Genomic DNA, 24581 nt, shown 5'->3' with positions numbered 1-24581 from the left:
CCCATTTGAGACTGAGGAGCATTCTAGTGCAGCAGCAACAACAACAACTGGAGGGACACAAGTTCCCCTGCATGGCGAAGAGATAAAAGGGAAGATGGTACAGTTCTACTGAGGAGCTCCTAACAGGCAGTTCTAGTCCACTTTGTCATGCCAAGGAGTGAGAGAGGATGTTAACCATGACTGCCCATTCTCTCAATTTAGCCTGTGAGATGATACAAGTGACTCATGTAATGGGCAAGTCTGAGTCTCCATTAGTGGTTTCTCTCGGGGCTCGTCTACTCTTCCACTGGTCTTGTGCCTAGAAAGCATGGGTCCATGGTTTCCTGCTTGCCTTGTGCTTCTTTCTAGGCATGGAGCGGATTCCCCCTTGCCCCGCTCCTTTCCCAGGGAAAACCCACTCTTTAGGGACGAATCGGAGCAAATGTAAATTCAGAGAAAACCCAAATTGCTGTTTGCTCCAACTGAGTGCTAAAGAGCAGTTTTCCTGGGGGGAAGCAGAAGGACGAGAGAAAGTGGATGAGCCACCGGTTTCTCATTTTTCCAATCTTATGTTCAGTTCTCCAGATTTCCACATCATTGTGGATTCCCCCACCCAAAAAAAAGTCCCCAGGAAAATTTGTCAGCATTTGAGTGCGTATTATCTCCTAATACACTTCTTCCATATGCCAAACACATTTTTTGCCAATTCAATGCATTCTGTATGCTATTTTCACTAACCTATACATTTTTGTATACAGTGGTACCTCGAGTTACAAACATTTCAGGTTACAGACTCCGCTAACCCGGAAGTATTATCTCGGGTTAAGAACTTTACCTCAGGATGAGAACAGAAATCATGTGGTGGCAGTGGGAGGCCCCATTAACTAAAGTGGTACCTCAGGTTAAGAACGGTTTCAGATTAAGAACGGACCTCTGGAATGAATTAAGTTTGTAACCAGAGGCACCACTGTACATTGCTTGATTGGAGAATTGTGTTGAAAAATTTAAAGAGTGCTGCTTTTAGTTTTGCTGTTGTTGTTTCCGGAAGTGTTGTTTCCGGAAGACAGAATTAGGGAGGTTTGGCTTTTAACTGGAAACGGATTCGAGTTTCTCCCCATCCCTGCTCTCTGTATCACAAAGTTATGACTTTTGTAAGCAGAACACAGAAAAAGAACATTTAAGCTTCTGTTCTCCTCAGAGAAATTCTACAGATTGTATAAAAACAGATGGTTGCGAACAACCTAAAGGTTCCCATCAAGTTATTTAAAATGGTGTATTTGAAACTCACCAATTAAGGAAAGAAAGAAATATATAACAGGCAGGCGGTTCAAGTTTTCAACATAATTTAATAAGAAGCTTCCGGTTTAAAAGGTAACCACAGCAAAGACATAAAAGAGCTGGTGGCAGCTGCCATTAGCCATGAAGCTTATTCTTACTCATCCTACCAGTCCCCAGCAGTTACAAGTAGTGGCTTGACTGAGTTGGAAATGTTATTGCTCAATTTGATGTACTGAATAGATGTGGGTCCCCCCCCCCCATGTGGTCCTCTCATTACAGCAGTAGGAAGAAACACAAGGAGCATATAGGGAACAGAAGAAGCCAGCTGAAGAGGCAGTAGTTTAAAACTGACCCAAGTCAAAGAGTTTTTGCCCAGGCATTGTAGCTTCATTGGTTGGACCTTATTTTGCATGGAAAGTTGTGAAAGGCCAATGGTGTTTTTGGGGGAGAAAAAGAAGGCTTTCAAGCCTTAAGACATTCCCATAGGAGCAATCTATCCATGGCTCTTGGTGCTCAGAAAAAAGCTATCCTTGTCTCAAAATGTCAAGGAACCTTGGACTGCTGTAAGTCAATATGCTACCAGGCCAAACCTAAGGTGTTGCTGTATGCACATAAAGCCCTAAAGAATTTGGGAATAGCCTACCTCGAAGATTGCCTTTCTCCATACACCCCAGACCATTCTTTGAGATCTGCTGGAGAAGCCTTGCTAAATGTCCGCTGTGGCAGCCACAAGGAGCAGTAAGGCCTATATTGTGGAATGCAGTGCTTTTTTCCAGGGGGTACTGAAAGGTACTGTATTTTTCGCTCTATAACACGCACCTGACCATAACACGCACATCGTTTTTAGAGGAGGAAAACAAGGAAAAAAATTCTGAATGAAACAGTGGATGTATCATTTTTGTGCTTCATGCTGTGGCCACAGACATGTGATCTGATGGTGAATTTGGGGTAGCTCAATGCAAAGATCCTGAGGATCCATGTGGATCCATGCTTTTTAACCACATTTTTGCACCATTGCAGCCCCAGGCAACAGTGGGTGTGTGATTTTTGGGGGGCAGGCTGCTATGTGATCTGATGGTGAATTTGGGGTGGCCCAATGCAAAGATCCTGAGGATCCATGTGGATCCATGCTTTTTAACCACGTTTTTGCACCATTGCAGCCCCAGGCAACAGTGGGTGTGTGATTTTGGGGGGGCAGGCTGCTATGTGATCTGATGGTGAATTTGGGGTGGCCCAATGCAAAGATCCTGAGGATCCATGTGGATCCATGCTTTTTAACCACATTTTTGCACCATTGCAGCCCCAGGCAACAGTGGGTGTGTGATTTTTGGGGGGCAGGCTGCTATGTGATCTGATGGTGAATTTGGGGTGGCCCAATGCAAAGATCCTGAGGATCCATGTGGATCCATGCTTTTTAACCACGTTTTTGCACCATTGCAGCCCCAGGCAACAGTGGGTGTGTGATTTTAGGGGGGCAGGCTGCTATGTGATCTGATGGTGAATTTTGGGTGGCCCAATGCAAAGATCCTGAGGATCCATGTGGATCCATGCTTTGTAACTACATTTTAAGTGGGGAGTGAAGGAAAAACACAGAAGGGACAAGAGAGCGGTGTGCAGAGAAGCAGCTGGCTAAGAAAGCAGGAGAGGGATTTAACGGGAGGGAGGAAAGAAAGGCAAAAGTTACCCTAAACAGAAGCCAGCTCTCTCTCTCCTCCTGCATGTTTTCTGGCTGCCTGCTAGGAGCATGGAGAGGAATTAGAAGGAAAGACCTCTGCTTTCCCCTCTGCTTGCCTGGAGGGGAGGGGATTTGCCTGCTCTTTGTTCCGTTTGAGCAAACACAGCAACGAAACAGAGGAGGGTGGGCAGTAAGACCCTGAGGCAGAATGCAGGAAAGCAACCACTTCCTCTTTTCAGGTTTCCCTCTCCGACACAACGCACAATTGATTTTTGCTGATTTTTGTTCCTGCGCTCCCCTAATCGGCTCCAGGGACCCCCCCACATTCGCTCCATAACACGCACAGACATTTCCCCTTCCTTTTTAGGAGAAAAAATCTGCGTGTAATAGAGAGAAAAATACGGTACATTTTTTGTTGTTGTAAAAAAGTGTGACACTTACTGGTCAGTTCTGGCACCTATTTTTCTAGGAAAAACCCACCGGTGGAATGCATTGCATTTGTGTATTAGACAGCAATCCCGTGTTTAGCTTTAGATGCCAGCTTGTTATTATAATTTTTTACACAAGCTTACCCGGCCACATGACCCAAATTTTATGTTCTTCTGATCTTTGCCTTTTTATGTTTTTAACATTTGATTTTATGTGCACAGCTTTGAAAAGATTTCTTTCCCTTTGGTGCTACAGATATTTATGCATTAATAATTAAAATAAGTTAAGTTGATCATGAACAATAAAAGGACAGATCACGCAGAGCACTTTCTCTGAAAGCATCTCATTTTGACCAGTAACTGCCATGTTGTTGTTCTTATTGTTGTTACCAAGATAGATGATGCATTGTTCTGGACTAGTAAGATGTGAGAGGCTTCTGATACTTCACTAGTAACTCTTGGTTTGAAATGTGCATAAAAGCTTGAGCATACTGCCAAACTCTGCTCTATCAGTTTAACTACGGTATAGAATTGCCTCCAGGAAAAAAACCACAAATCAAAACTTGAAGGATCCCCTTACCCCATATATGCCCACTAGACAGCTTTGATCTGCACATCTGGTACTTTGAGCAGTGTCACATAATGTTTGATTTGCACTTACAAGGGATCAATGTTTCCAATATGATACGGAATTTCCTGTTCACTGATGTTGTTAGGCAGGTGCCTGATTCTGGCACTCCCTAAAAACATGTTTGTTAGGGCAAGCCTATCCAAACATGTGATTTTGACATGTTGTTTAATTTTTTTATGTATTTATTTGCTTACTTACATTTTGAACAACTTGCTTTTAGCATCCGATTTAATAGGTATTTTAAATGCATATCTCATATTGTTTCATGTATACCACTTAAAAGGTTTTGATGACTAAGCGGCATACAAATCTTGAAATATATCACACTGTAGTGGCTGATGTCTCGTGGGCTCCCACCACCACCACCTTTGCAGGTTTAAGTGTCTAGTTTATGGACACACCTGGCTTTTGTCAATTCTGAGGTTCTTGTGCTAAAATGTATCTAGAACTCTGTGTAGAGCACTGACGTGTGGAGGGAGTTCAGGAAGCCACTGACAATTCATGTTCCCGCCATTCCAGTGGCCAGCTATGGCCCTCTGACCTCCAACCATCTTGCAAAGGTCTGAAAGGGAGCTTGGTCTACTTCATGCAACTCCTGCCACAAGTGCAGGCGGTTCCCCCTTCAGACCTTGGTCTAGAGGGGCACAGTCAACACATGGCGCTGCTCCCCTTCTGTGCGTTCATGACTGCAGGGAAAATAAGGAGTGGATTGTTCAACGGATTGTGAGGCACTCCAAAGTGAGTGAATGGGCAGTAAACTGGACAATATGATTCAGTGTCACCAAATGTAAAGGTAAAGGGACCCCTGACCATTAGGTCCAGTCGCGGACGACTCTGGGGTTGCGGTGCTCATCTCGCTTTATTGGCCGAGGGAGCCGGCGTACAGCTTCCAGGTCATGTGGCCAGCATGACTAAGCCGCTTCTGGCGAACCAGAGCAGTGCATGGAAACGCCATTTACCTTCCTGCCAGAGTGGTACCTATTTATCTACTTGCACATTGACGTGCTTTCGAACTACTAGGTTGGCAGGAGCAGGGACAGAGCAACGGGAGCTCACCCCGTCACGGGGATTCGAACCGCTGACCTTCTGATCGGCAAGCCCTAGGCTCTGTGGTTTAACCCACTGCGCCATCCGTGTCCCACACCAAATGTAGATCGGGGCAAAACAAAGCCGAACTCCACACACACACTAATGGGGAAAAGAACTGAAAATTAAACTGCCACTATCATAAGGCTGTGAAATAAATTGATTGTGTCAGCACAGCTGTGTACAGTTCTGCATGCCTAGCCTCTAAAAGGATACTGCACCTCCAACAGGGTTCAGAAAAGGGCAAGCCAAATGATCAAGGATTACATGATAAAAGAGGCACAAAACATTGGTGAGAATATTCCAGTGGAAGTCTGGGAATACCTCTGGAAAACAATGGACTACGTGGAAATGGCAAAGGTGAGAGCAAGAGAAGAGATCAAGTGATGAATTTCACATGGAAGAATGAGACCCTTATTTGGACAATTTGGAAAATATCACGTTAAATGGAATCACGGGCAGGACTGAAATATGAGCTGCGGAAGAAAAAGAATTCTAATTGTAATGAAGGATTTGTGGAATAGATAAAAGCATAATGCAGCATAAAAGGTTGAGAATAAAAACACCATGGAAGAAGGGCGGGGAGTCAACTTTTAAAAGTGTATTAAATTTGATGCTAAATTTGATGTCAGTTTGTTAAACAAAATGGTGAAATTCAATAAAAAATTTAATTGGCAAAAAACACACACAGATTTTCATTGACAACGACAGTAAGAGAAAATTGTTATGAATTGATGGGCAGATGGTACATGACCTGTCAGAATACAAAGGATTAATACGAATTACCCATTGGGATACTAGAAATGTGGAAAGAAATAGAAAATTTTCTTTCATATGTGCTGGGAGTGGGAACTGGAGAAAAAAGACTGGTCAAAGATCAGAGCTCAAATAATTAAACTCTCAAATAATTAAACTGTCACCCGGTTGTGTTCTTGTTAACCTGTGTAAAGGAGTCAGTAAGATGGCAACATAAACAATATGTGCCCAGTGTTGCAATTCTCTGCACTAGCCTTCTGGTGGGGTCTGCATAAATCCCAGTGTTGTGAACAGAATCAACTAATATTCAGCCATCAATTCATTTGGTAAAAGCTTTATCAGGAGGGAAGGTGCTGAAAATAGGCCACTTGCGTTGCAAGAGCAGCAAGCAAGACCACGGGATGAACGCTTGTCTGTGCTGGAAGGGAAGGCTTGAAAAAACAATGGGGTCAAAGTGTATTGTTTGAGGTTACTCATTTTCATTATGCATAGATTAGGCTTATTAAGTTAGCTAATGGAAATATTTACTTAGACTGTAAATTAGTGATTTGTTGTTTAGAGGTTAATGTAAGAGGGCTGCAGATTCCAAACACAAAAATAAAAATCCAGTTGGTTGCATCCAACTAAGTTTTACGCAGAGCAGACCCACTGAAATTAATGGACTGAAGTTAGCCATGTCTATTAAATTTAATGGGTCTACTCTGTGTAGGAACAGCTTTGGAGACAACTCTTAATTATTACCCCTTTTGTGAATGTAGTAGGGAGCAAGTGGCTGGAACCAGCTTAGCAGCCTCACTCCTGGGCTTGAAACAAAAACGACATCTTTCTACAAAGATGGATGTCAATGATTCTCCCTGCCCCATTTCTTTTTGGGGAGAGTCACCAAACACAAGGAGATCTTAAAGGGAAATTGGTGTAAGAAGCAAGATAAGGGTGCACTGTTCAAGCAGGCAATCTTGGATAGCTGCATCATAGCAGGACTCCAACTGGGCTCAACTCCTACGCAGAAGCAAACTTAGTCTGATACACCAATGTATCATTAAGTTGTGAGGTAGGGCATGGGGTAGGGGACTGATGTGGGCTCCCTTCAGGTTGAACACACAAAGAAGGAAGATTGTGGCAAGCCAGCCGGGATCATGTCTCCATGTGGGGGCTGTACACACAGCCCCTGGGATTGGCACAGTTATAGCGACTCTTTCTGAGCCACTGCAATTGGGCGAATTATGGCGGCTTCCGCAACATGGCTCTGGTTCATTCGCATGATTCTAACCCTATTACAAATCTGCCGGCAGCCAATGCATATTGTGGCCATTGGTGGTATCAACTGGCCCGTACAACGGGAACTGTGGAACCACTGACGGAAAAACTGGAAGAAGGCAGCGTGAGAGTCCTTTTCTGCTTTTTTAAAGAGGCCTGAACTGGCCAAACACTGCTAATTACTTAAGACACTGTTCTTGTTTAATACTCTGAAGCTGGCCAGTCAAACTCCCTGGGTGTCTGCTGGAGCTAATGAGGAAAAGCTAATCGAAACAAAAATAAAATGAGGTAGGTTAAAAACAGCAACACAGATCCAATTATGTTACATCCATAGACTAATGGGGAATCCATGCTTGGCGATAGTAGAAATGTTGCACATAACTTCCTTAAAACTGGAAATAATTCAAACAAAGCATATAAGGACACAGGTTAACCCAAACTAAATACATACATCTGCACACATACTGGTGTTCACTATATAGGTGGGCAGCAAAGAGGGATGGGCAGAAAGATGAATCTAAGTGTCAGGTTCTAGGCCAACAAAACTGTCCTTCCAATCTGCTATCTCTCACTTTTGCAATGTTCCTATTCTTTGCACCACGGGATGAAGATCTCATGAAGTTTTTTCATATTCGGAAAACAGGACACCATCAGACAAGGAAGTGGGCGAATGTCCATCAACAATTGGGGCTTCCGTCTTCCAAAGGATTAAATGCTGTTGGCTCCTGGAGATTTGCATGAAGGGAAAAAACACACACCAGTATCTACAAGGATCATCCCCGCCCCTTCCCCGAAAAGCAAAGTACAACTGTACAGAATAGATTGGACCTAGGCTCAATGCATTCAAGTTGGATGCAGTTAGGTACACTTTCCAGCCAATCTTCAGAATCTTGCTCTATTTCAATTCGTTTCTCAACCTGCAATTTTATTGTGAGACTTTCCGTATTACAGCTTAGAGAAAGGCAAGAAAATGCTAAGGCCAAAGTTGGGAATGATTGCCAAGGATGGCACTGCTTTTTCTCTCAGTGAGCACCATTATATGAAGATCCATACTGAAGTATAGACTGACAGGTTGACAAGAAAAATATACTTGTACCTTGGCTGTATTATAATCTAAGGCTAGTCGGTTAGCCATTTAGAATAGATTTCCCAAAAGGAAGGGTTCGGGGGGGGGGGATCTAATTCATTCTCTCGTTTGAAATTTGTCGACCTGTTTGCAAAATTAACACAGAAATGTTGGAAAAGGCAAAAGATTTTACAAAAGTTAACCATCTCTATGGTTAAAGCCTCCCAACACAAGGATAAAATGATACATTTATTGTGCTGTCTCTCACCAGTTTTAATTGGTAACCTTACAACATACTATATATTTGATGCTAGCAGGCAGACAAAATTAAAAACAGAGACTCTGCTTGACACTTAGATCTGTCCCCAATTGTACAAATAGAGGGACAAGGAAAATGTTTAAAAAACAAAATGAAATTGTGTGACCCACAGCTCTATCACAGTTTCAACTGAAGACTTCCAAGAGATTTATTCTGCTAAACCTCTTGCGCATTTGTCCATCTCTGCCCAAATACAGTGTTGCATTCTTGTGACCTTGAGTAAACCTCCATTCCTAAACCACAACAAGAAAGGTGTGTCGTATTCTTGGAGCGTGTCTGCGTGAGTGCGAGTGTGTTCACAGAAGGAAGCAACGTGTTCCACAATTATCTTCTTCACCTGCCTCTACAGTGTTAGTCCACACGTTCCAATGCTCTTCAAACTTAAAAAAATCTTGGTGTCAAAGTCAGCACCTGAGGGCCTTTTTGTTACCAGTTCATCATGGAATTTCTGTTGAGTGTCATGAAAAAAACTTGACTACTTCCTCCAGATCTCACCGAGGCGAAAAATACCTGTTTGGGAAGGAAACATCCTGATCTATTAAACTGTAAAATCATCATATGAACTTGTAAATGGGATGTGTTTAATTTCCTCATTCATTCACACATTTTGCTTATTTGTTATGTCACATCTTATCTTGTTGTTGTTTTTTTGTCTTTGAGTAGGTGTTAAAAACATTATTAATGGCTTGACCACATTGCTTTTACAAGGGGCATCAAATGCTCTCCCATCAGTTGTTTCCAGATCATTCTCTGTGCAGCTCTGAGAGCAGACCTACCTTATCGTTTCTTTCACATAGAAATTTTAACCGCTGAGCACGCTTGTGCATGAATACTCCGTCCAAATGCCCAGTCTCCACCGATCGTATCTCAATCGCTTTCTCGCCCCAGCCCATTATTTGATTGGAGTGGATGTAGGCTGAAATAAAACAAATAAATGGTAACCCGTTCTTACTGAAAACATTTGGGCCAAGGCAGCTTTTACCACATGCCACACCTGGCAGGAAGTTACCATGTCTAAAAGATTATGTCCTAAGGCTGGCAGCTCAAGCCACAGATGGTTTCATCACAGGAAACGCAGAGGACTACATTATCTAGGAAAACAGCCAAGTGCAGCTGAGGATTCTCACTTCACACTGAATTTATTGATAGCTAAGGAGAAGATGAAGAACTGACATACCCACTGAAGTGGGCATTTCTCCCCACTGGAGTACCACGTCTTTCGTTATGCGTCCATAGGTATTAACGTACACTCCTTCGTCCTCATAGCACACAAGCATCTCCATTCCATCCGTTTTGGGCAAGATGACAATGGCATGAGGTGTGATATTGCCCTGAATCTGCGTACAGAACAGAACCCCCCAAAATCAGCATTAAATCAAGTTTACAGGACAACAAAGAAAGACCAGCTCTCTTCAGCATTTGCCAACTTCTCCCAGAAAACTGTCAAACCAACGTTTGCTACCAACCCATAAACAGATTTAGCCCATACAACATGCGGGTTCCTGGACAACTCATGGCATAGCAGCCTTCTCCTCAGCAATGCGAGAAACTCACCAAATTACGCATTACGGTGTGCCCACCAAAAAGGAAATTTAACAAGGAACCTATTTCAATAGACATTATACATACAAGTTTGCAGAGCACAACCACACTGCCTCAGACTCACATGAGATGGTATATAGATATCATATGAATTCCCCGAATCCACATCGATAACATGGAAACCAGTGTGCGATCCAAAGATGACTTTTAACCTCTGACCTTCTTCTACTGTGAGGTCAACAAGCAATGGTTTGTGCTGGAGATCTGCAAAAGACTTTTAAAAACCCCTCAGTCAATTTTGTGGTATGGGGGGAAAAATGAAATAAATGCACAGCATGCTATGGTAAGAACAAGAGTTTTTTATATTTGCTGTTTAAAAATGTGTCCTTGTTGCTTTTGCTGTCTATGTTATCTTTCACACATTTAGGGAATTTGATTTAGCTCTTCACCTGTTGGTATCTTACAAGAAGATGAAAAGTGTCAGTGGAATGTTTGGCTTTTAATTTTTAAGCAGCAGGAAGCTACATTTCCCAAGTGCACCTGAGGGCTTTTGTCCTGGTACGCTCTTACGCAATGCACAAAGCACCAGGCGGGATTAGAAGTGAGAGACTTCCCTCTCCCTGTGGCTGTACCACTCCAGTTGTCGGTGCTAGCAGCCCAGCTTGTGAATGGAATTTGAAAGGGGTGGCGGTGATTGCAAGGACGGCTGGGAGAGGGATAATCCAGGAATAAATCCCTGATTTTGAATTTAATTCAAGTTTCAAAGAGTTCAAGATTTGTAAAGCTCACCACTTCTTTGAGATGGACATTAGAACCCCCTGACTCTTGTATCCAAACCCTGGATTAACCCTTTTTGCCAGCATTATTTTTATATTTGCATTTAAGTAAAAAAAAAAAAAAAAAAAGGTAGGAAGCATCAGGGCTGGAACCCAACACATAGTAAAACAGGGTTAAATCTGACTCAAATTGTGGTGAAGCATGTGACCAGGAGCTTGCGACTGGGACTTGTAAACAGAGGCAACTGCAAATGATCAGTGGAGGAAATTGAAGAGTGAGATTGTGTCTTTGGAATTAAGGCTGGTTGGTTGTCTGAGCTGTTGTGGTTTGTGGCTGTGTGCTCTGCTAGAGCACATGGTCTGAGGGGGAGGTACTACTGCTGAGAGGAAGGCAGGCTGAATGAGGAAGTGACTTGGGGGAGAACTTAGCAGCCAGTGGCAATTCCATTTAGCTGACTGCAGCCTCTGGAAACTCGTGACCAAGACTTGCAAACAGGGGCATTTGCGAGGACAATTTGAGAAGAAGGCCCGGAGTGCTGTCTCACTGTGTACACAAAACCAAGAGACACTGACGATGAGGGAGCTTCTTCAGGGAACTGTAACTCTGTACCATGCTTATCTTCCTGCCTGAGAATGAACAAAAGTACACCAGCAGGAAGTGCAAGCTGGCTGTCTTGCTGGAAGAGAAGGTACAGCAATTTGAGGCACACCTATCCAAGCTATCAGGCAAGATGAGGAATTTCTCGCCAGAGCAGAATGGACTGTCCTGAACAGAGTGATGTAGGGATGGGGATGTCACTAGGGAGGAGGAGGAAGATCACCCATTGCAGGAGACGAACCCCTGGAGGAACGTGACACACAGAAGCAGGACTGTCAGGAGCCATGCTGTGTCACTGAAGCTGCAAAATTGATTCCATGCCCTCACCTTGGACACCGATTCTGGGCCAGAGGAACAAGGACAGCAGTTGCAGACCTCCGAACACACAGAGGTGGCTGTGGGAGGTACAGCGTTCAGAACGATATCTGTCACTCCCAGGGGAGGAAGAGATATGTGGTGATGACAGCTGACAGAGGTAGCTGTTTGTGGAGGTAACAGGATGTCCCAGGAGGTATGCTGTCTCCCAGGTGCAAAAAATCACATTATGACATAGAAGTTGCCAAGTCTTATAAAACCCGCTGACCAAAACCCCTTCCTTCTGATTCATGTGGGTGCAACAATACTGCCAGACACAGCATTCAACGTATAGCAAGGGACTATGAGACTCTGTGTAGGAAGATGAAGGGCCTTGGGGCACAGGTGGCTTTTTCATCACTCGCTTCTGTTGAAGGTTGTGGCCCAGGAAGAGAGAGGAAAATACTGGAAGTAAACCACTGGCTGCGCATCAGGCAAGGTTTGGCTTCTTGGACCATGGTGTCCGCTTCCTTAAGGAAAGACTTTTGGTAAGAGATGGGTTGCATCTCACGGCGGCTGGCAAAAATGTGTTTGCTAAGTGTCTTACAAAGTTGATCTGGAGATTACACTAAATCATGAGGGCAGGGAGAAAAGAATACTGATGACAAAAGAGGACGCGGCAGTGGGGATTATAGCTTCATTGATGCACAGGAAACTGAGGTGGTGCTCCAGAAGCCTGCTAAAGGGCAGGGAAGTACAAGAAGGAAGCAACTGGAGGGAACAGCTCGTGGTTTCATTTCTCTCTACACAAATGCAGAGTATGGGAACCAAGCAAGATGAGCTGGAGATTTTAGTACAGGATGGCAAATATGACCTGGTAGGCATTACTGAAACCTGGTGGGGTGAGACTCGTGACTGGAATGTAGAAACTGCATCTGGGTGCCACAATTTAAGAAGGATGTTGACAAGCTGGAACATGTGTAGAGGTGACCAAGATGATCAAGGGTCTCGAAACCCAGCCTTGATGAGGAACAGTTGAGGGAGTTGGGCATGTTTAGCCTGGATAAGAGGAGACTGAGAGGACATACGATAGCCATCTTCAAATATCTAAAGGGCTGTCACATGGAAGATAGAACAAGCTTGTTTTTTCCTGCTCCGGATAACAGGAACTGAACCAATGGCTTCAAGTTACAAGAAAGGAGATTCCGACTAAATACCAGGAAGAACTTTCTGACAGAAAGCTGTTTTGACAGTGGAATGGACTCCCTCTGAGGTTTTTAAGCAGCGGTTGGATGGCCATCTGTCATGGATGCTTTAGTTGAGATTCCTCATAGACTTGTAGGCCCATTGGCAGGACAGGCCCACCTGGATGTCAGGGTAGATTGATGTGATTTTATTTATGCATCACACAGTGGCTCTAGTCCAGCCTTCCCCAACCTGGAGCTTTCCAGATGTTTTCAACTGCAACTTTCATAAGCCCCAGCCCTCTGTGCTGATGGGAGTTGTCATCCCAAACATCTGGCGGGCACCAGGATGTTGTTGTTCTATAAACACATCTGAACTGGTTCATAACCATCTGTGGTCTTTGTGAATATGCTGGTATGTCTAACATGGGAATGAGAACCAGCTCTAGTAATTTTGCAGAGGTTTGCCACACAGAGAGATATAGGTTAAGTTCCTTGTTATGCCACAGATGAATAGATAACAGAAGTGAATGACAGATTTTCTTATCTGTGATAAAAAACATGAACAAATGTATGAATAATGCTAATATTTTTGTAACAACACAAAACATACCTTAAATGCCATAAACTTGTGATATGGTTTAGGAGCCCAAGCATATATCTCTACAGCATTCTTTAAGGCAATCACCAAGAACTTGATTCTCTCATATTTCACTAAAATTGAAATAAAACTAAATTTTTAAAACATCCAATTCACTCAAGACAAAACCGAATGATTTAATCTCAAGGGAGAGCTGCTGAAACCGTATTGTCAGTAGAAGTATTGTCTTTAAGAACAGGCCAAATGGCAAATTCCCCTGATAGTTTGGACTGATTTGAGGTTCTTCATAGTTCTGGATGGTGCTTTCTAGCTACAGGGGGCAGCCATCTTGTGTTTGCTTGCATGTATGTGACACAGCATGGCTGCCACACCACCACTGCAGCAAATTAAAGATGGTGGCACTTATGCTTCCAATTATGACAGTAGTTCGGAAGAGACTCACCACCACCAATGCAAGTGCAGGTATTTTGGAAAGAGCATGCGTGTCTGGGAGGAAACTAACCTCACAGGATTTGAGATGAATAATATGGCAATGTGACCCTTCCCTACTATCCTTGTAATAAATAAGCGAATAAATAAATGTTTTAAGCTAGGACTGTGATACTTCAAAACTTTCTTTAAATGCTAAGTTGAAAATATAGTATTTGTTAAGTAAAATTTATTACTCATCTACATATAACAGAGGACATTTGATTCAAATTTTGATCTACCAGATTTTAGCCAGCTAAGCCAAAAGGAATATGATTGCGTGGTATGTTTTTCTTTCTTAAGCATTAAAGCTTTTGCAATGTTCCATTTTCACAGCTATTCTCTAGTACTTTTCAACAAAGAACAATTAATCAAGAAGCATAACCTCAATAACTTAATTGTGTTAAGTGAATATACATAAAATTAAAGACTTCAAGTAATATTTTGAAATGTAAGCATTTAGGACCGTGGCAATAAATACATCCTTATTTGCCATCCAATACCAGGAAAAATAATTTATTTCACTGCTAGATCACAGGAGATTTCATACCAATACTGGAGCACACTGGCTACTACCCAGCTTTTGATATGATATAGCTGACATTTGTGCAAATTCTTATTCTGGTACTAAAAGCATATGGGAGTCTTATATTAGTTATGTCCACTGGGAAACATTAGGCACAAAACTACCTCATATATAAGGTGAATATAAGAATTCATACATGAACACTTGGTGACTGGCAGCTGAATATACAAACTGATTGGCTTGAAAAGCTTTGCCTTTCAGATGATGTGAAACAATACAAAGCTCTAGCTGGTGGTTGACTTTCTTGGCTTATTCACACGTGCTAAGAGCCAGCTAGTGCTGGACTCAGCAAGTGATACATCTGTATGTGTGAGCCATCCAATGGAACTTCATTTAATTAGATGCTTTCCCTTCAATATACATTTTTTTTACTGTAGCTGGTTTAAGCCTGGAAAAACCTACTAGTTTCAAAACTAAAGTTCTTAGAAAACAACTGTTAATGGAGTTACTCTTGATTTGGGGCTCCCCCAAATCTAGTTGTGTTATACGTGATGGAGATGGTTTCTGAACATCTAGAAGAAAACGGACCATTGGTTTATTAGCTTTTTGAATGATATTGCACTTTAGTCCTGTTCAGACATTAACTGTATACAGCCTAGGAGTAGAGGGAAAGATGGATGATCCCTGCTCATCCCATTGTTGGCCCCAATTCACATCTGTGTATCGGACATCACACTGCAGCAAAAGTCCATGAATGACCACCAGTCCAATGCTCAGAGATTGAGGTGAGATATAATAACTATCTTCAAATATTTAATATTAATACAGTGGTACCTCGGGTTAAGTACTTAATTCGTTCCGGAGGTCCGTACTTAACCTGAAACTGTTCTTAACCTGAAGCACCACTTTAGCTAATGGGGCCTCCTCCTGCTGCCGTGCCGCTGGAGCCCAATTTCTGTTCTTATCCTGAAGCAAAGTTCTTAACCTGAAGCACTATTTGTGCATTAGGGGAGTGTGTAACCTGAAGCGTATGTAACCTGAGGTACCACTGTAAAGGGCTGTCACATGCAGGATGGAGCAAGTTTGTTTTCTCCTGCTCCAGAGGCCAGGACCCGAACCAAAGGATTCAAGTTACAAGAAAGAAGATTCCGACTAAACACCAGGAAGAACTTTCTGACCATAAGAGCTGTTGAACATTGGAACAGACTCCCATGAGAGGTGGATTCTCCTTCCTTGGAGGGTTTTAAGCAGAGGTTGGATGGCCATCTGCCATGTATGATCTAGTTGAGATTCCTGCATTGAAGGGAACTGGACTAGATACTTACAGGGGTCCCTTCTAACTCTAAAATTCTGTGATTCTAGATGTATGCCCAATCCATGCAATATTCATAAAAAATCAGATGGGGTGAACTTGTGGACCACATTAATATATGCTGGGGCCTGTTCCACTATCAAATAAGCCCAGGGATGGTTAGACAACACCATACCTCCCACTCTGAGCATAGTTAAAGTCATGCTTAGGCATAACTATTTTCTCCATGGTTGATTTAGTGCCACAGAAAGGTATCAAAGAAAAGAGGCATCAAGCATTTTATGCAATATTCACTGTTGTTGACTGTGCAACGAAGGCTGACTCTTTACACCTCACTCTGCCTGTGGGAATAGCAGGAATCAGCACAAGGATATTCAGAGTCCCCAAGCGCCTTTGACCAGCAGGCATGCCTAGCATTAAGAGAGCTTCCTGCTAGTGTGATACTGCACTTATGCATATGGTCTTGTGCTTACCAACTTTGTAATGTATGCAGCCTTCCAAATCTCCTACAGTGATCCAGCCTTGCTTCTTTTCTACTTCAGGATCATTGTGTAATATTCTGTTTCTCAACCATGAAAGATAATAAACTCGTAGCTTGTTCTTCTTTCCTGTTGAAACATGGAACCAATAAAGATAGAATCCATCATTGGATCAACTTGGATGCTAATACAGCTATCCATACATTGTCTGATGCCAGCTTGTCTATTGCATTCTTTTCTGTTGAGGAAAACTAATTTTGGAAATATTACCGTATTTTTCGCCCTATAGGACGCACTTTTTCCCCTCCAAAAATGAAGGGGAAATGTGTGTGCGTCCTATGGGGCGAATGCAGGCTTTCGCTGAAGCCTGGAGAGCGAGAGGGGTCGGTGTGCACGGACCCCTCTCGCTTTCCAGGCTTCAGGAAGCTATCCGCAAGCCTTGGGAGCTCCGCGGGAGTTCCTGTCGTGCTGCCAAGGCTTGCGGATAGTAGCCTGCATCCCGAAGCCATGGGGCGCGCTGCACAGCGCGCCCCGGGCTTCGTGCAGATATCGGGCAGCCCCACAAGCTCGGGGGACAACGGGGAGGCGGAGCACCGCCATCCCGCGGTTCCCCGACCTGGTTTGCGGAGTTGCCTGCATCCCGAAGAGAGATGCCTGCATCCCGAAGCCTTCGGGCAGATATCCGCAAGCCTGGGGAGACCAGCGCGACTTCCCGCGGGCTCCCTAGGCTTGCGGATAGCAGCCTGTTCTGGGGGCTGGGGTCGGGGGAAGCTCGGGCTTCCCCCGCCCCAGCCCCGCGCCTGGGGGGGGAAGTATTTTTTTTTTCTTTATTTCCCCCCTAAAAAAACTAGGTGCGCCCTATGGGACGGTGCGCCCTATGGGGCGAAAAATACGGTAATTGGAACTTTAATCTTGCACCTAAACTGAAGCCATATGAATAAAGCTAATTTCTGCATGCGTTCCTGTTGTCTTCTTATACGCTAAAATGTCTTATAATTGAGCTCATCGGTATTATTGTTAACTGTCTGTCTGGAGGTAAGGCCTTTCAGATGGAAGGGTGGGTTTTAAAAAGAGAAATCTGTCTTAGGTGAAGCATGAAAACGTATGTAAGCATGCCAACCTCTGTTGGCTGAAAATTACAGACAAGTATAAAGAATAATATTGGTGTAAAAATATGTTTAAGTAATTGCCATAACTGAGCACTAAAAGTCAGTGTGCTTAGGGCGTTTTTTAAAAAATGTTCAGATGATGACAAGGAAGAAGGCCTTTTCTATTGTGGCTCCGTTTATGGAATACTCTTTTCACTGAGGTCCGCCGGGCACCTTCACTGCCATCTTTTTGGCACCAGGTTAAAAAACCCCAAACCTTTCCCCCAGGCTTTGGGTGAACTATGAATATGTTGTTTTGCTATTAGCATGCTGCTAAAGCTTTCTGCTGCTGTTACTGGGGGTGGCGGTGTTTGTATATTTTCGTGGCTTGCAAGCGTTTTTGTGTGAATGTATCTATATTATGATGCATTTTTACATAACTTCGTTTTCAAACAAATAACTAACAAGTTTAATAAATAAAAAATGAGGGTGGTATTCAACTAACTAATTGCGTGAGCAGAACGAATTTCATTTGCACAGCGGGACCTTCCTCCTTCTCCTCCCTGTGTGTGCCCCGCACCATCCCCTGCATTTCGAGACTGGGCTGTCAGAAACCAGTAGCAAAATGACAACACTGCTGCAGGCTCACAGCTATACCTGAGATCGTTACAAGGACATTGAGTCCTTCTAGCACGTCCATCTGTTGGAACCGCCTCCTGTTGATCAGGTTGTACACCTTCCCTTGCCCGCTGCGGTCCAACAGCATGAGCCCATTCTCTGTCCCCACCAGTAAGTTCACACCTGCACGATGAGCAAGCAGAGGAAGCGGATGAAATTAAGGAGAATGGAGACATTTTTAGTTAACATTAAAAGGAATCAACCAAGGGCTCCCAATGAAGGTTGGAAACCTCCCACATGTTGAAGGGATGAGGGACTATGAGGGCTAGCCCTGTCTTTTGCCAATGACAAGCCCAGCAGCCATGCTCCCCCACCGTGTTTGTGCTCAGAGAGTTTTAGATGGTGATGGATGTGCACAGGCCTCCTTCACGGGGTTGGGGCCTTGACAGGTTCACTGGTAGAGGAGATCTACTGGCATTTATGACACACTCTTAACATTCAGAAGGTGGGAGACATGGTCATCAAAGTGGAATAGGCCGTGCCTGCAAAGCCCTGTGAACCCCTCCCCACATGGGGCTATTTGAACCCCCTCCTTACCTCTGACTTCACTTACTCACAATGATCCCCTGCTATCCAGGGAATCAGGCTCCCATCTCCTCTTGCCAGTACCATAAAAACACTGGTCCAAGGCATGGATTCCCATAGATCATAATTATTTCTATATAAGACAGCAAAGCCACCAACAAATCACATAGCACATCTGCATAGAAAGAGGTGACCTGTGACTTGATGGTGGTTTTGAGGGATCTCTTGTGGAAACTGTGAGGATCCATAAGAATCTGGGCCTCAGAGTCATGCTTCTGCACTATGGCAGTGCTGGAAAACACCCAATCTGAGTTTTTTTTTATGATTCAGTCAATGGAGCAGATGGTAGATGTGATTTGATTTGGGGGGGGGGGATGTCCCCATTCTCATTCTCTCTCTCTTCTCCTGCAGTACCCCAGATGTCTCCCCTTTCCCTCCTATGCTCTCAGGTGCCTATCTGAGCCTTCAAAAGCACAGGGAGATGGAAAGGAGCCGTACTCTTTCAGCTTCCTTCATAAGCTCTCTGTACTTTTCAAGTGGGCAGTAAGTGAGGATGGTGTTGAGGCTTCAAGAACACCAGGGGAAGTCTTCAAGAGTGCCACTGAAGAAGAAGAGTTTGGATTTGATATCCCGCCTTTCACTCCCTTTAAGGAGTCTCAAAGCGGCTAACATTCTCCTTTCCCTTCCTCCCCCACAACAAACACTCTGTGAGGTGAGTGGGGCTGAGAGACTTCAAAGAAGTGTGACTGGCCCAAGGTCACCCCGCAGCTACATGTGGAGGAGCAGAGACACGAACCCGGTTCCCCAGATTACGAGACTACCGCTCTTAACCACTACACCACACTGGCTCTCTCACTGAATCCACAGGTGCCATGATAGCAACCCCAGGAAAAAGGTGTCTAGAGCTGCTATTTAGCACCCCACCTTATGTAGAGAATGTTTTGCTTCTACCCCCTCAGCTCCTGGCATTATGCCAGAGCCTTGCTTAAAAAGCACCAAAATAAATCTTAACATGCAGACGGCATTTCTGCTATTCAATGAGATAATTAACAGATTACCCCACAGAGCAGCACAAAGGATTTCAGAATTGAAGCGCTTCTTGTACTTTCGGATCTCTGGTGTGTCACTATGAGGACGAATGTTGGTGGGATTCACATTTACTACAGAAATTTTCCTTGCTTCATTAAGTTTGGCCTGTTCTTGCCTCAGCAGCTCGCTGGTAAATAATGCTGGAAAGGAAAACATGCAGAAACAGCTTTACTGAATACATAATGGGGATTTTATCAGCTACTAAGGGCCAATACATGTGTTTCTTTAGCTCTGCGGGAGCTGCTTCCTGTGGCTTTCCCCCATATCTCTCTGATAACATATACAGATAGAGGAATTGTTACTGAAAAACTCAGTTCAACTGGAATTCTGCAGAGGCCTCAAGACTGTGTTGATTTTGGCTTCTGTCTGCACAATGAATGCAGCACCACTGCAAGGAGTCAAAGGAAACTACAGTACTTCGAACTAAGTATCCGCCCAGTAGAGGAGAACTCAAGCTATGTATCACTGGTTCCTGCCAAATATCCTGTACAGAGCTGCTGCACAGCCTGCTGCAAAAGGTTTGTGAAACTTGCTCGGATCTGTGGTGAACCTGATGCCACAGTTAGCCCAGCCTTGCAGGAGGGCCTGAGGAGCACCACGTCAACATCATGACGTGAACAGGATACTCATGGTGGTGAGGCCAACTATGTGCCATCCTGATTTCTTCTTACCACTTCTCTCAGGGTAAAGGGACCCCTGACCATTAGGTCCAGTAGTGACCGACTCTGGGGTTGCGGCGCTCATCTCGCTTTATTGGCCGAGGGAGCCGGTGTACAGCTTCTGGGTCATGTGGCCAGCATGACTAAGCCGCTTCTGGTGAACCAGAGTAGCACACAGAAACACTGTTTACCTTCCCGCCAGAGTGGTACCTATTTATCTACTTGCACTTTGACGTGCTTTCGAACTGCTAGGTTGGCAGAAGCAGGGACCGAGCAACAGAAGTTCACCCCGTCACGGGGATTCAAACCTCTGACCTTCTGATTGGCAAGTCCTAGGCTCTGTGGTTTAACCCACAGTGCCACCTGCGTTCCTTCTCTCTCAGGGTACCTGTATGTTATTTAATGTTTTCAAATTTTAGACTGAAAACTCAAGTGGGATTGTGTGAATTCAAATGAGATTTGAAGTAATCTTGCAGAGTCTTGCACATATAGGGAGGAGGAGTTCAATGTAGGGTTAAGATTATGTTCTGCTACTGCAAGCATGACTACTTCACTGATGGAACCATCTCCCCTTTCCATCCCCACTGTTTTGGGGATGCCCTGATCCTTCAGAGTGGATTTGTGGGTGGTAGTAGGTATACGGGGTCGGAGAGGGGTAGCCTTTGAGCTTGGGGGGGGGGGGGATACTTGTACTGCCCCCTCTAGTAGAATGGGGTAGTTGAATCTGGCCCACAGAGTCTCCATGCACTAAGGTTACTTTGGCTTGTAGCAGCCACAGTAAAATTCAGTGCATGCTGGCATGTTGCCCACAACTTTCCAGTGACTCATTCATGCTGGGAAAACACTGGAGATTTGAGCACGTTTCCTAAATACTCTCGAAGGGATGTTTTGCTATGGTGCTATAGAAGCTGTAAGCTGTTATGAACACTTGCCGGGCCAGCATGTGCAGGATTTTTCAAAATGCTCTTTCCTAGAGCTGACACTTGCCTAAGTATATGCGTACAGGACCGAGTGTCTCACACCCCAAGCATTTCCCATTGCCTTTCCCTACCTGTGGCAGACGATTCCTCATCATCGTCCTCATCTTCATCTGTAGGGGAAGTCTGATATACTCTGGTATCCACAAATGGAGTGAAAGATGCTTTCGTGCTACTTCCCATTCCATACTATCCAGTGAGAAATAAATATATTATTTAATCAGAAGAAGGTAATGATAAGGTTTTAGTCTTCACACCAACACAGATAATACATTCAAAGCACAAGGGTTGTAGTCCAGTGGCAGAATGGGTGGTATTTGAATGTATGCAGGTATAAAAGACCAATTCTTTAGCTAGTACCCATGCTTTATCCCTAAAATGGCTCCGCAGTAGGCAGAAATTGGCTTTAATGACTGGTGGAGATGCAAAGGTAATAATCAATTTAAATTAGCATAACTTTGTTGCTAAGTACAACAGAGCTGGATTTGATTAGAAGGAAATCCAGAATAATGAACTACTAATATTTACATCTCTCCCCCCCCCCCCCTTTGAGAATCTTCTGCTATGTTAGCATCCAAAGGCAAAGGTAGTGATCTTTACTTCTTGACAGCTGTAAGCCCTATGGTGTAAAAGAAGGATTTCCTCCACGACGTGGCACTTGTTTTTCTGCTGTGGTATTTACCCAAGCAATGTTATAGTTATGACTTCTGTTGTTTTTGTTTTAACTATTTATTTGTGCTTTTGTCTTGCATTTTTATCTTGTGATAAAAGGTCGGTATATAAATCTAATAAATCATCATCATAGAAAGAAGCCAGAAAAATGGGGAGGGGGAGCCCCACCTTCCACCATCACTATTCTATGCCTTTTCCTTTTATTTCAAAAGCCACCCAAGTCTGTGATCCAGGTCGAGTGCTGGAGCCAGGCAGCTGTCACCCTAGATAACTGCCTAGCCTCCCTGCTGTAAAGAGATAACCAGCCTCATGAAAGAGCCTCCTTCTCTTTCAATGTACACATAAGGTAGCAGTTTTTTGAGGGCACCACTTGGGCTTCCAGGAAAAGCGAGCACTATCTCTTAACTGGGGAAGAAAAGGATTGCATTAATGAGTTCACGAGTGAACGTTTAGCAGAATATTTAGACCTCCTGAGGTTTTATTAACGAGATAGATGTGCTGACTTCCAAACTCTGGTGATGCAATGCCTCAATTGCCATCTCACAATCTGTAAACAGGCCTGCATAAATTACATGCAGATTTATTCTGCTTCTTTTAGCTACGGGGAAGGGCAACACAAGGAGTTATGTAGGTAAAGCTCACTGAGTTTGTCTTTGGGCTTCGGGGAGATTTAATAGGCATTGCCAACCCACTTTTTAGAATATATGTGCAACCATTTCTTCTCTTTTGTTAAGGGCCAGAAACCTGCTCTTTGAAAAATAAAACAAAAGTCATGATGTTCATGAAAAAGAATCCTGCTCTCCTATGGTTCTTCAACAACCCTGTGTGGCTTTAACAAATTGAGGGGAATCACACTAATTCAGGATGCCTTCCAGATACTGATTTTCTCCAATTATTATTCTGCTTAATGCCGGCATGCCAGACACCTGTCGGCTGTGCTGATCACCATATGGATAGAAGTCAGTCCAAACACACTAGCATGACCAGCACTAGAGGAGAAGAGCAGATTGTGCAAAGACAATAGAAACCCAGGAATCTGCCTCCTACCGAATAAGACCTTTGGTCCATCTAGCTCAGTATTGTCTACACCAGGGGTTCCCAAACTTGGGTCTCCAGCTGTTTTTGGACTACAATTCCCATCATTCACGGCCACTGGTCCTGCTAGCTAGAGGTGATAGCAGTTGTAGTCCAAAAACAGCTGGAGTCCCAAGTAAACCCTGGTCTACACTGGCTTGGGTTCTCCTGGATTTCAGACTGGGGGCATTCCCAGGTTTACCTGCAGATGCCACACATTGAACCTGAACCTTCTGCATGCCAAGCAGTTGCTCTACTGCTGAGCCATGGTGCCTCCCTGATAACAGGTGCCTTTTGTATGCAAGCTACTTCCTGTTTCGCTTCTGGCTTTTGCAGCTAAGGGAAGCTTTTACCCAGAAATGCCCTTACTTCTTTGCCACCATTTTCAACAGCTGATGGATTAAAACAGAAATTCAACATCATGTCTATAATCATAAACACAGAATGATAGCCACGAAGCGGGGAGGAGATCCAAGATAAATCTTGATAGCAAGATGTTAATATTTCTGCAAAGCAAAGGTGGGGAAAGGGAGCAGGTCCTGAGCCCAGAGGACCCTGCTGCTACCTACTTCTGCCACCGAGTCCATCTCCTGACCATGGGTGGAGGCTCGGCCCAGACCCTCAGTCGGTGTGCCGGCAGGTGAGTGGCTCTGCTGCACCAAATCTGGAAGATTGACATGGCCGGCGAAGCCATTGCTGGCTGTGTGGCCAGAGCGCTTTTTGTCCCCAGAAGTCTGCAGAGACACAAGTTATAAAGAAGAGAGGAGAGTGTGTGAGAGAGAAACCCCAAGAGTAACATATTAACTCATGTAGCCAAGCAAGCACAGGCACAAGCCCTTGGCTTGGCTGTCCTCTTGACCCGCGGACTCAGCAAGCAGCTCCACTGAAGAAATTTAGAGAGAATGGAGCACATTTGGAAGGAGAGGGCATCCTTGTTCATCAGCAGAAGAATGGTTATTGATAGTTAAGACCACAAGGCTAAACAGCACATCTGAGCCCCTTCTGTACTATTTATACGACAGGTGAATGCTATCAAAAGTGGGACAGAATGCAGATGTTTTATTGCTTTTATATTTGAGCCAGATGCTTTGCAGCATCTGCCTGCAGAAGTGCACAACATCTTGGTCTTTCATTAAGTTCTCACTTAAATGTTGTTTGCATTATCAGAGATTTAACAGTTTTTAAAGGTATTTTAAAGACCCACAAACTAAATGGTGCGGAGATGATGGGATGACCTGCAACCTCTACACAAGTTGCTGTGCATGTAGTTGCTCTATCTGTACAATCACAGCAGCTTGAAAAAGGGCCATGCCGTATGTGGACTAACCACATGTTGCCACATGCAGAGCTTTCCATGTGACCTTCACTTACAGCCCTAAACTACATGCTCCCACAGGCAGCTGAAAGGGGGACTGCTGTATGCCTGAACTGGGCCACAGACCTTTTAAAGGAAAAGCTGGTCTAAGTCTTGCTTGTGAAGAACGGCTTCCGGTTTCTGTAAAACGGTGCTTTACAGAATCATGGTAGAAGTACTGAATTTGGTATGTCAGGGGAGGCATGAGTG

At 44.1% G+C, this 24581-nt stretch overlaps 1 protein-coding gene across 7 annotated transcripts in view; it reads right to left on the bottom strand.

Annotated features, from left to right (window-relative positions):
- Positions 1 to 1305: 1305 nt before the first annotated feature.
- TNIK (TRAF2 and NCK interacting kinase) overlaps positions 1306 to 24581 on the bottom strand; it is a 295093-nt gene continuing 271817 nt past the window's right edge. For all 7 annotated transcript variants that reach the window (XM_077929773.1, XM_028731575.2, XM_077929774.1 and 4 more), the window contains 10 exons: positions 23587 to 23751; positions 21346 to 21460; positions 19605 to 19775; positions 18001 to 18144; positions 16250 to 16384; positions 13483 to 13583; positions 10142 to 10291; positions 9653 to 9812; positions 9252 to 9391; positions 1306 to 8985 (listed from right to left, as the gene is read on the bottom strand). In XM_077929773.1, the coding sequence (XP_077785899.1) occupies positions 8902 to 8985; positions 9252 to 9391; positions 9653 to 9812; positions 10142 to 10291; positions 13483 to 13583; positions 16250 to 16384; positions 18001 to 18144; positions 19605 to 19775; positions 21346 to 21460; positions 23587 to 23751 (1365 nt within the window). In that variant the 3' untranslated portion in view covers positions 1306 to 8901. The remainder of the gene's footprint in view (positions 8986 to 9251; positions 9392 to 9652; positions 9813 to 10141; positions 10292 to 13482; positions 13584 to 16249; positions 16385 to 18000; positions 18145 to 19604; positions 19776 to 21345; positions 21461 to 23586; positions 23752 to 24581) is intronic.

The sequence above is a fragment of the Podarcis muralis genome, chromosome 6 (assembly GCF_964188315.1).
Source record: "Podarcis muralis chromosome 6, rPodMur119.hap1.1, whole genome shotgun sequence".
Lineage (NCBI taxonomy): Eukaryota > Metazoa > Chordata > Lepidosauria > Squamata > Lacertidae > Podarcis > Podarcis muralis.
The sequence above is the reverse complement of the archived record's forward strand: the minus strand, read 5'-3'. Positions and strand labels throughout refer to the sequence as shown.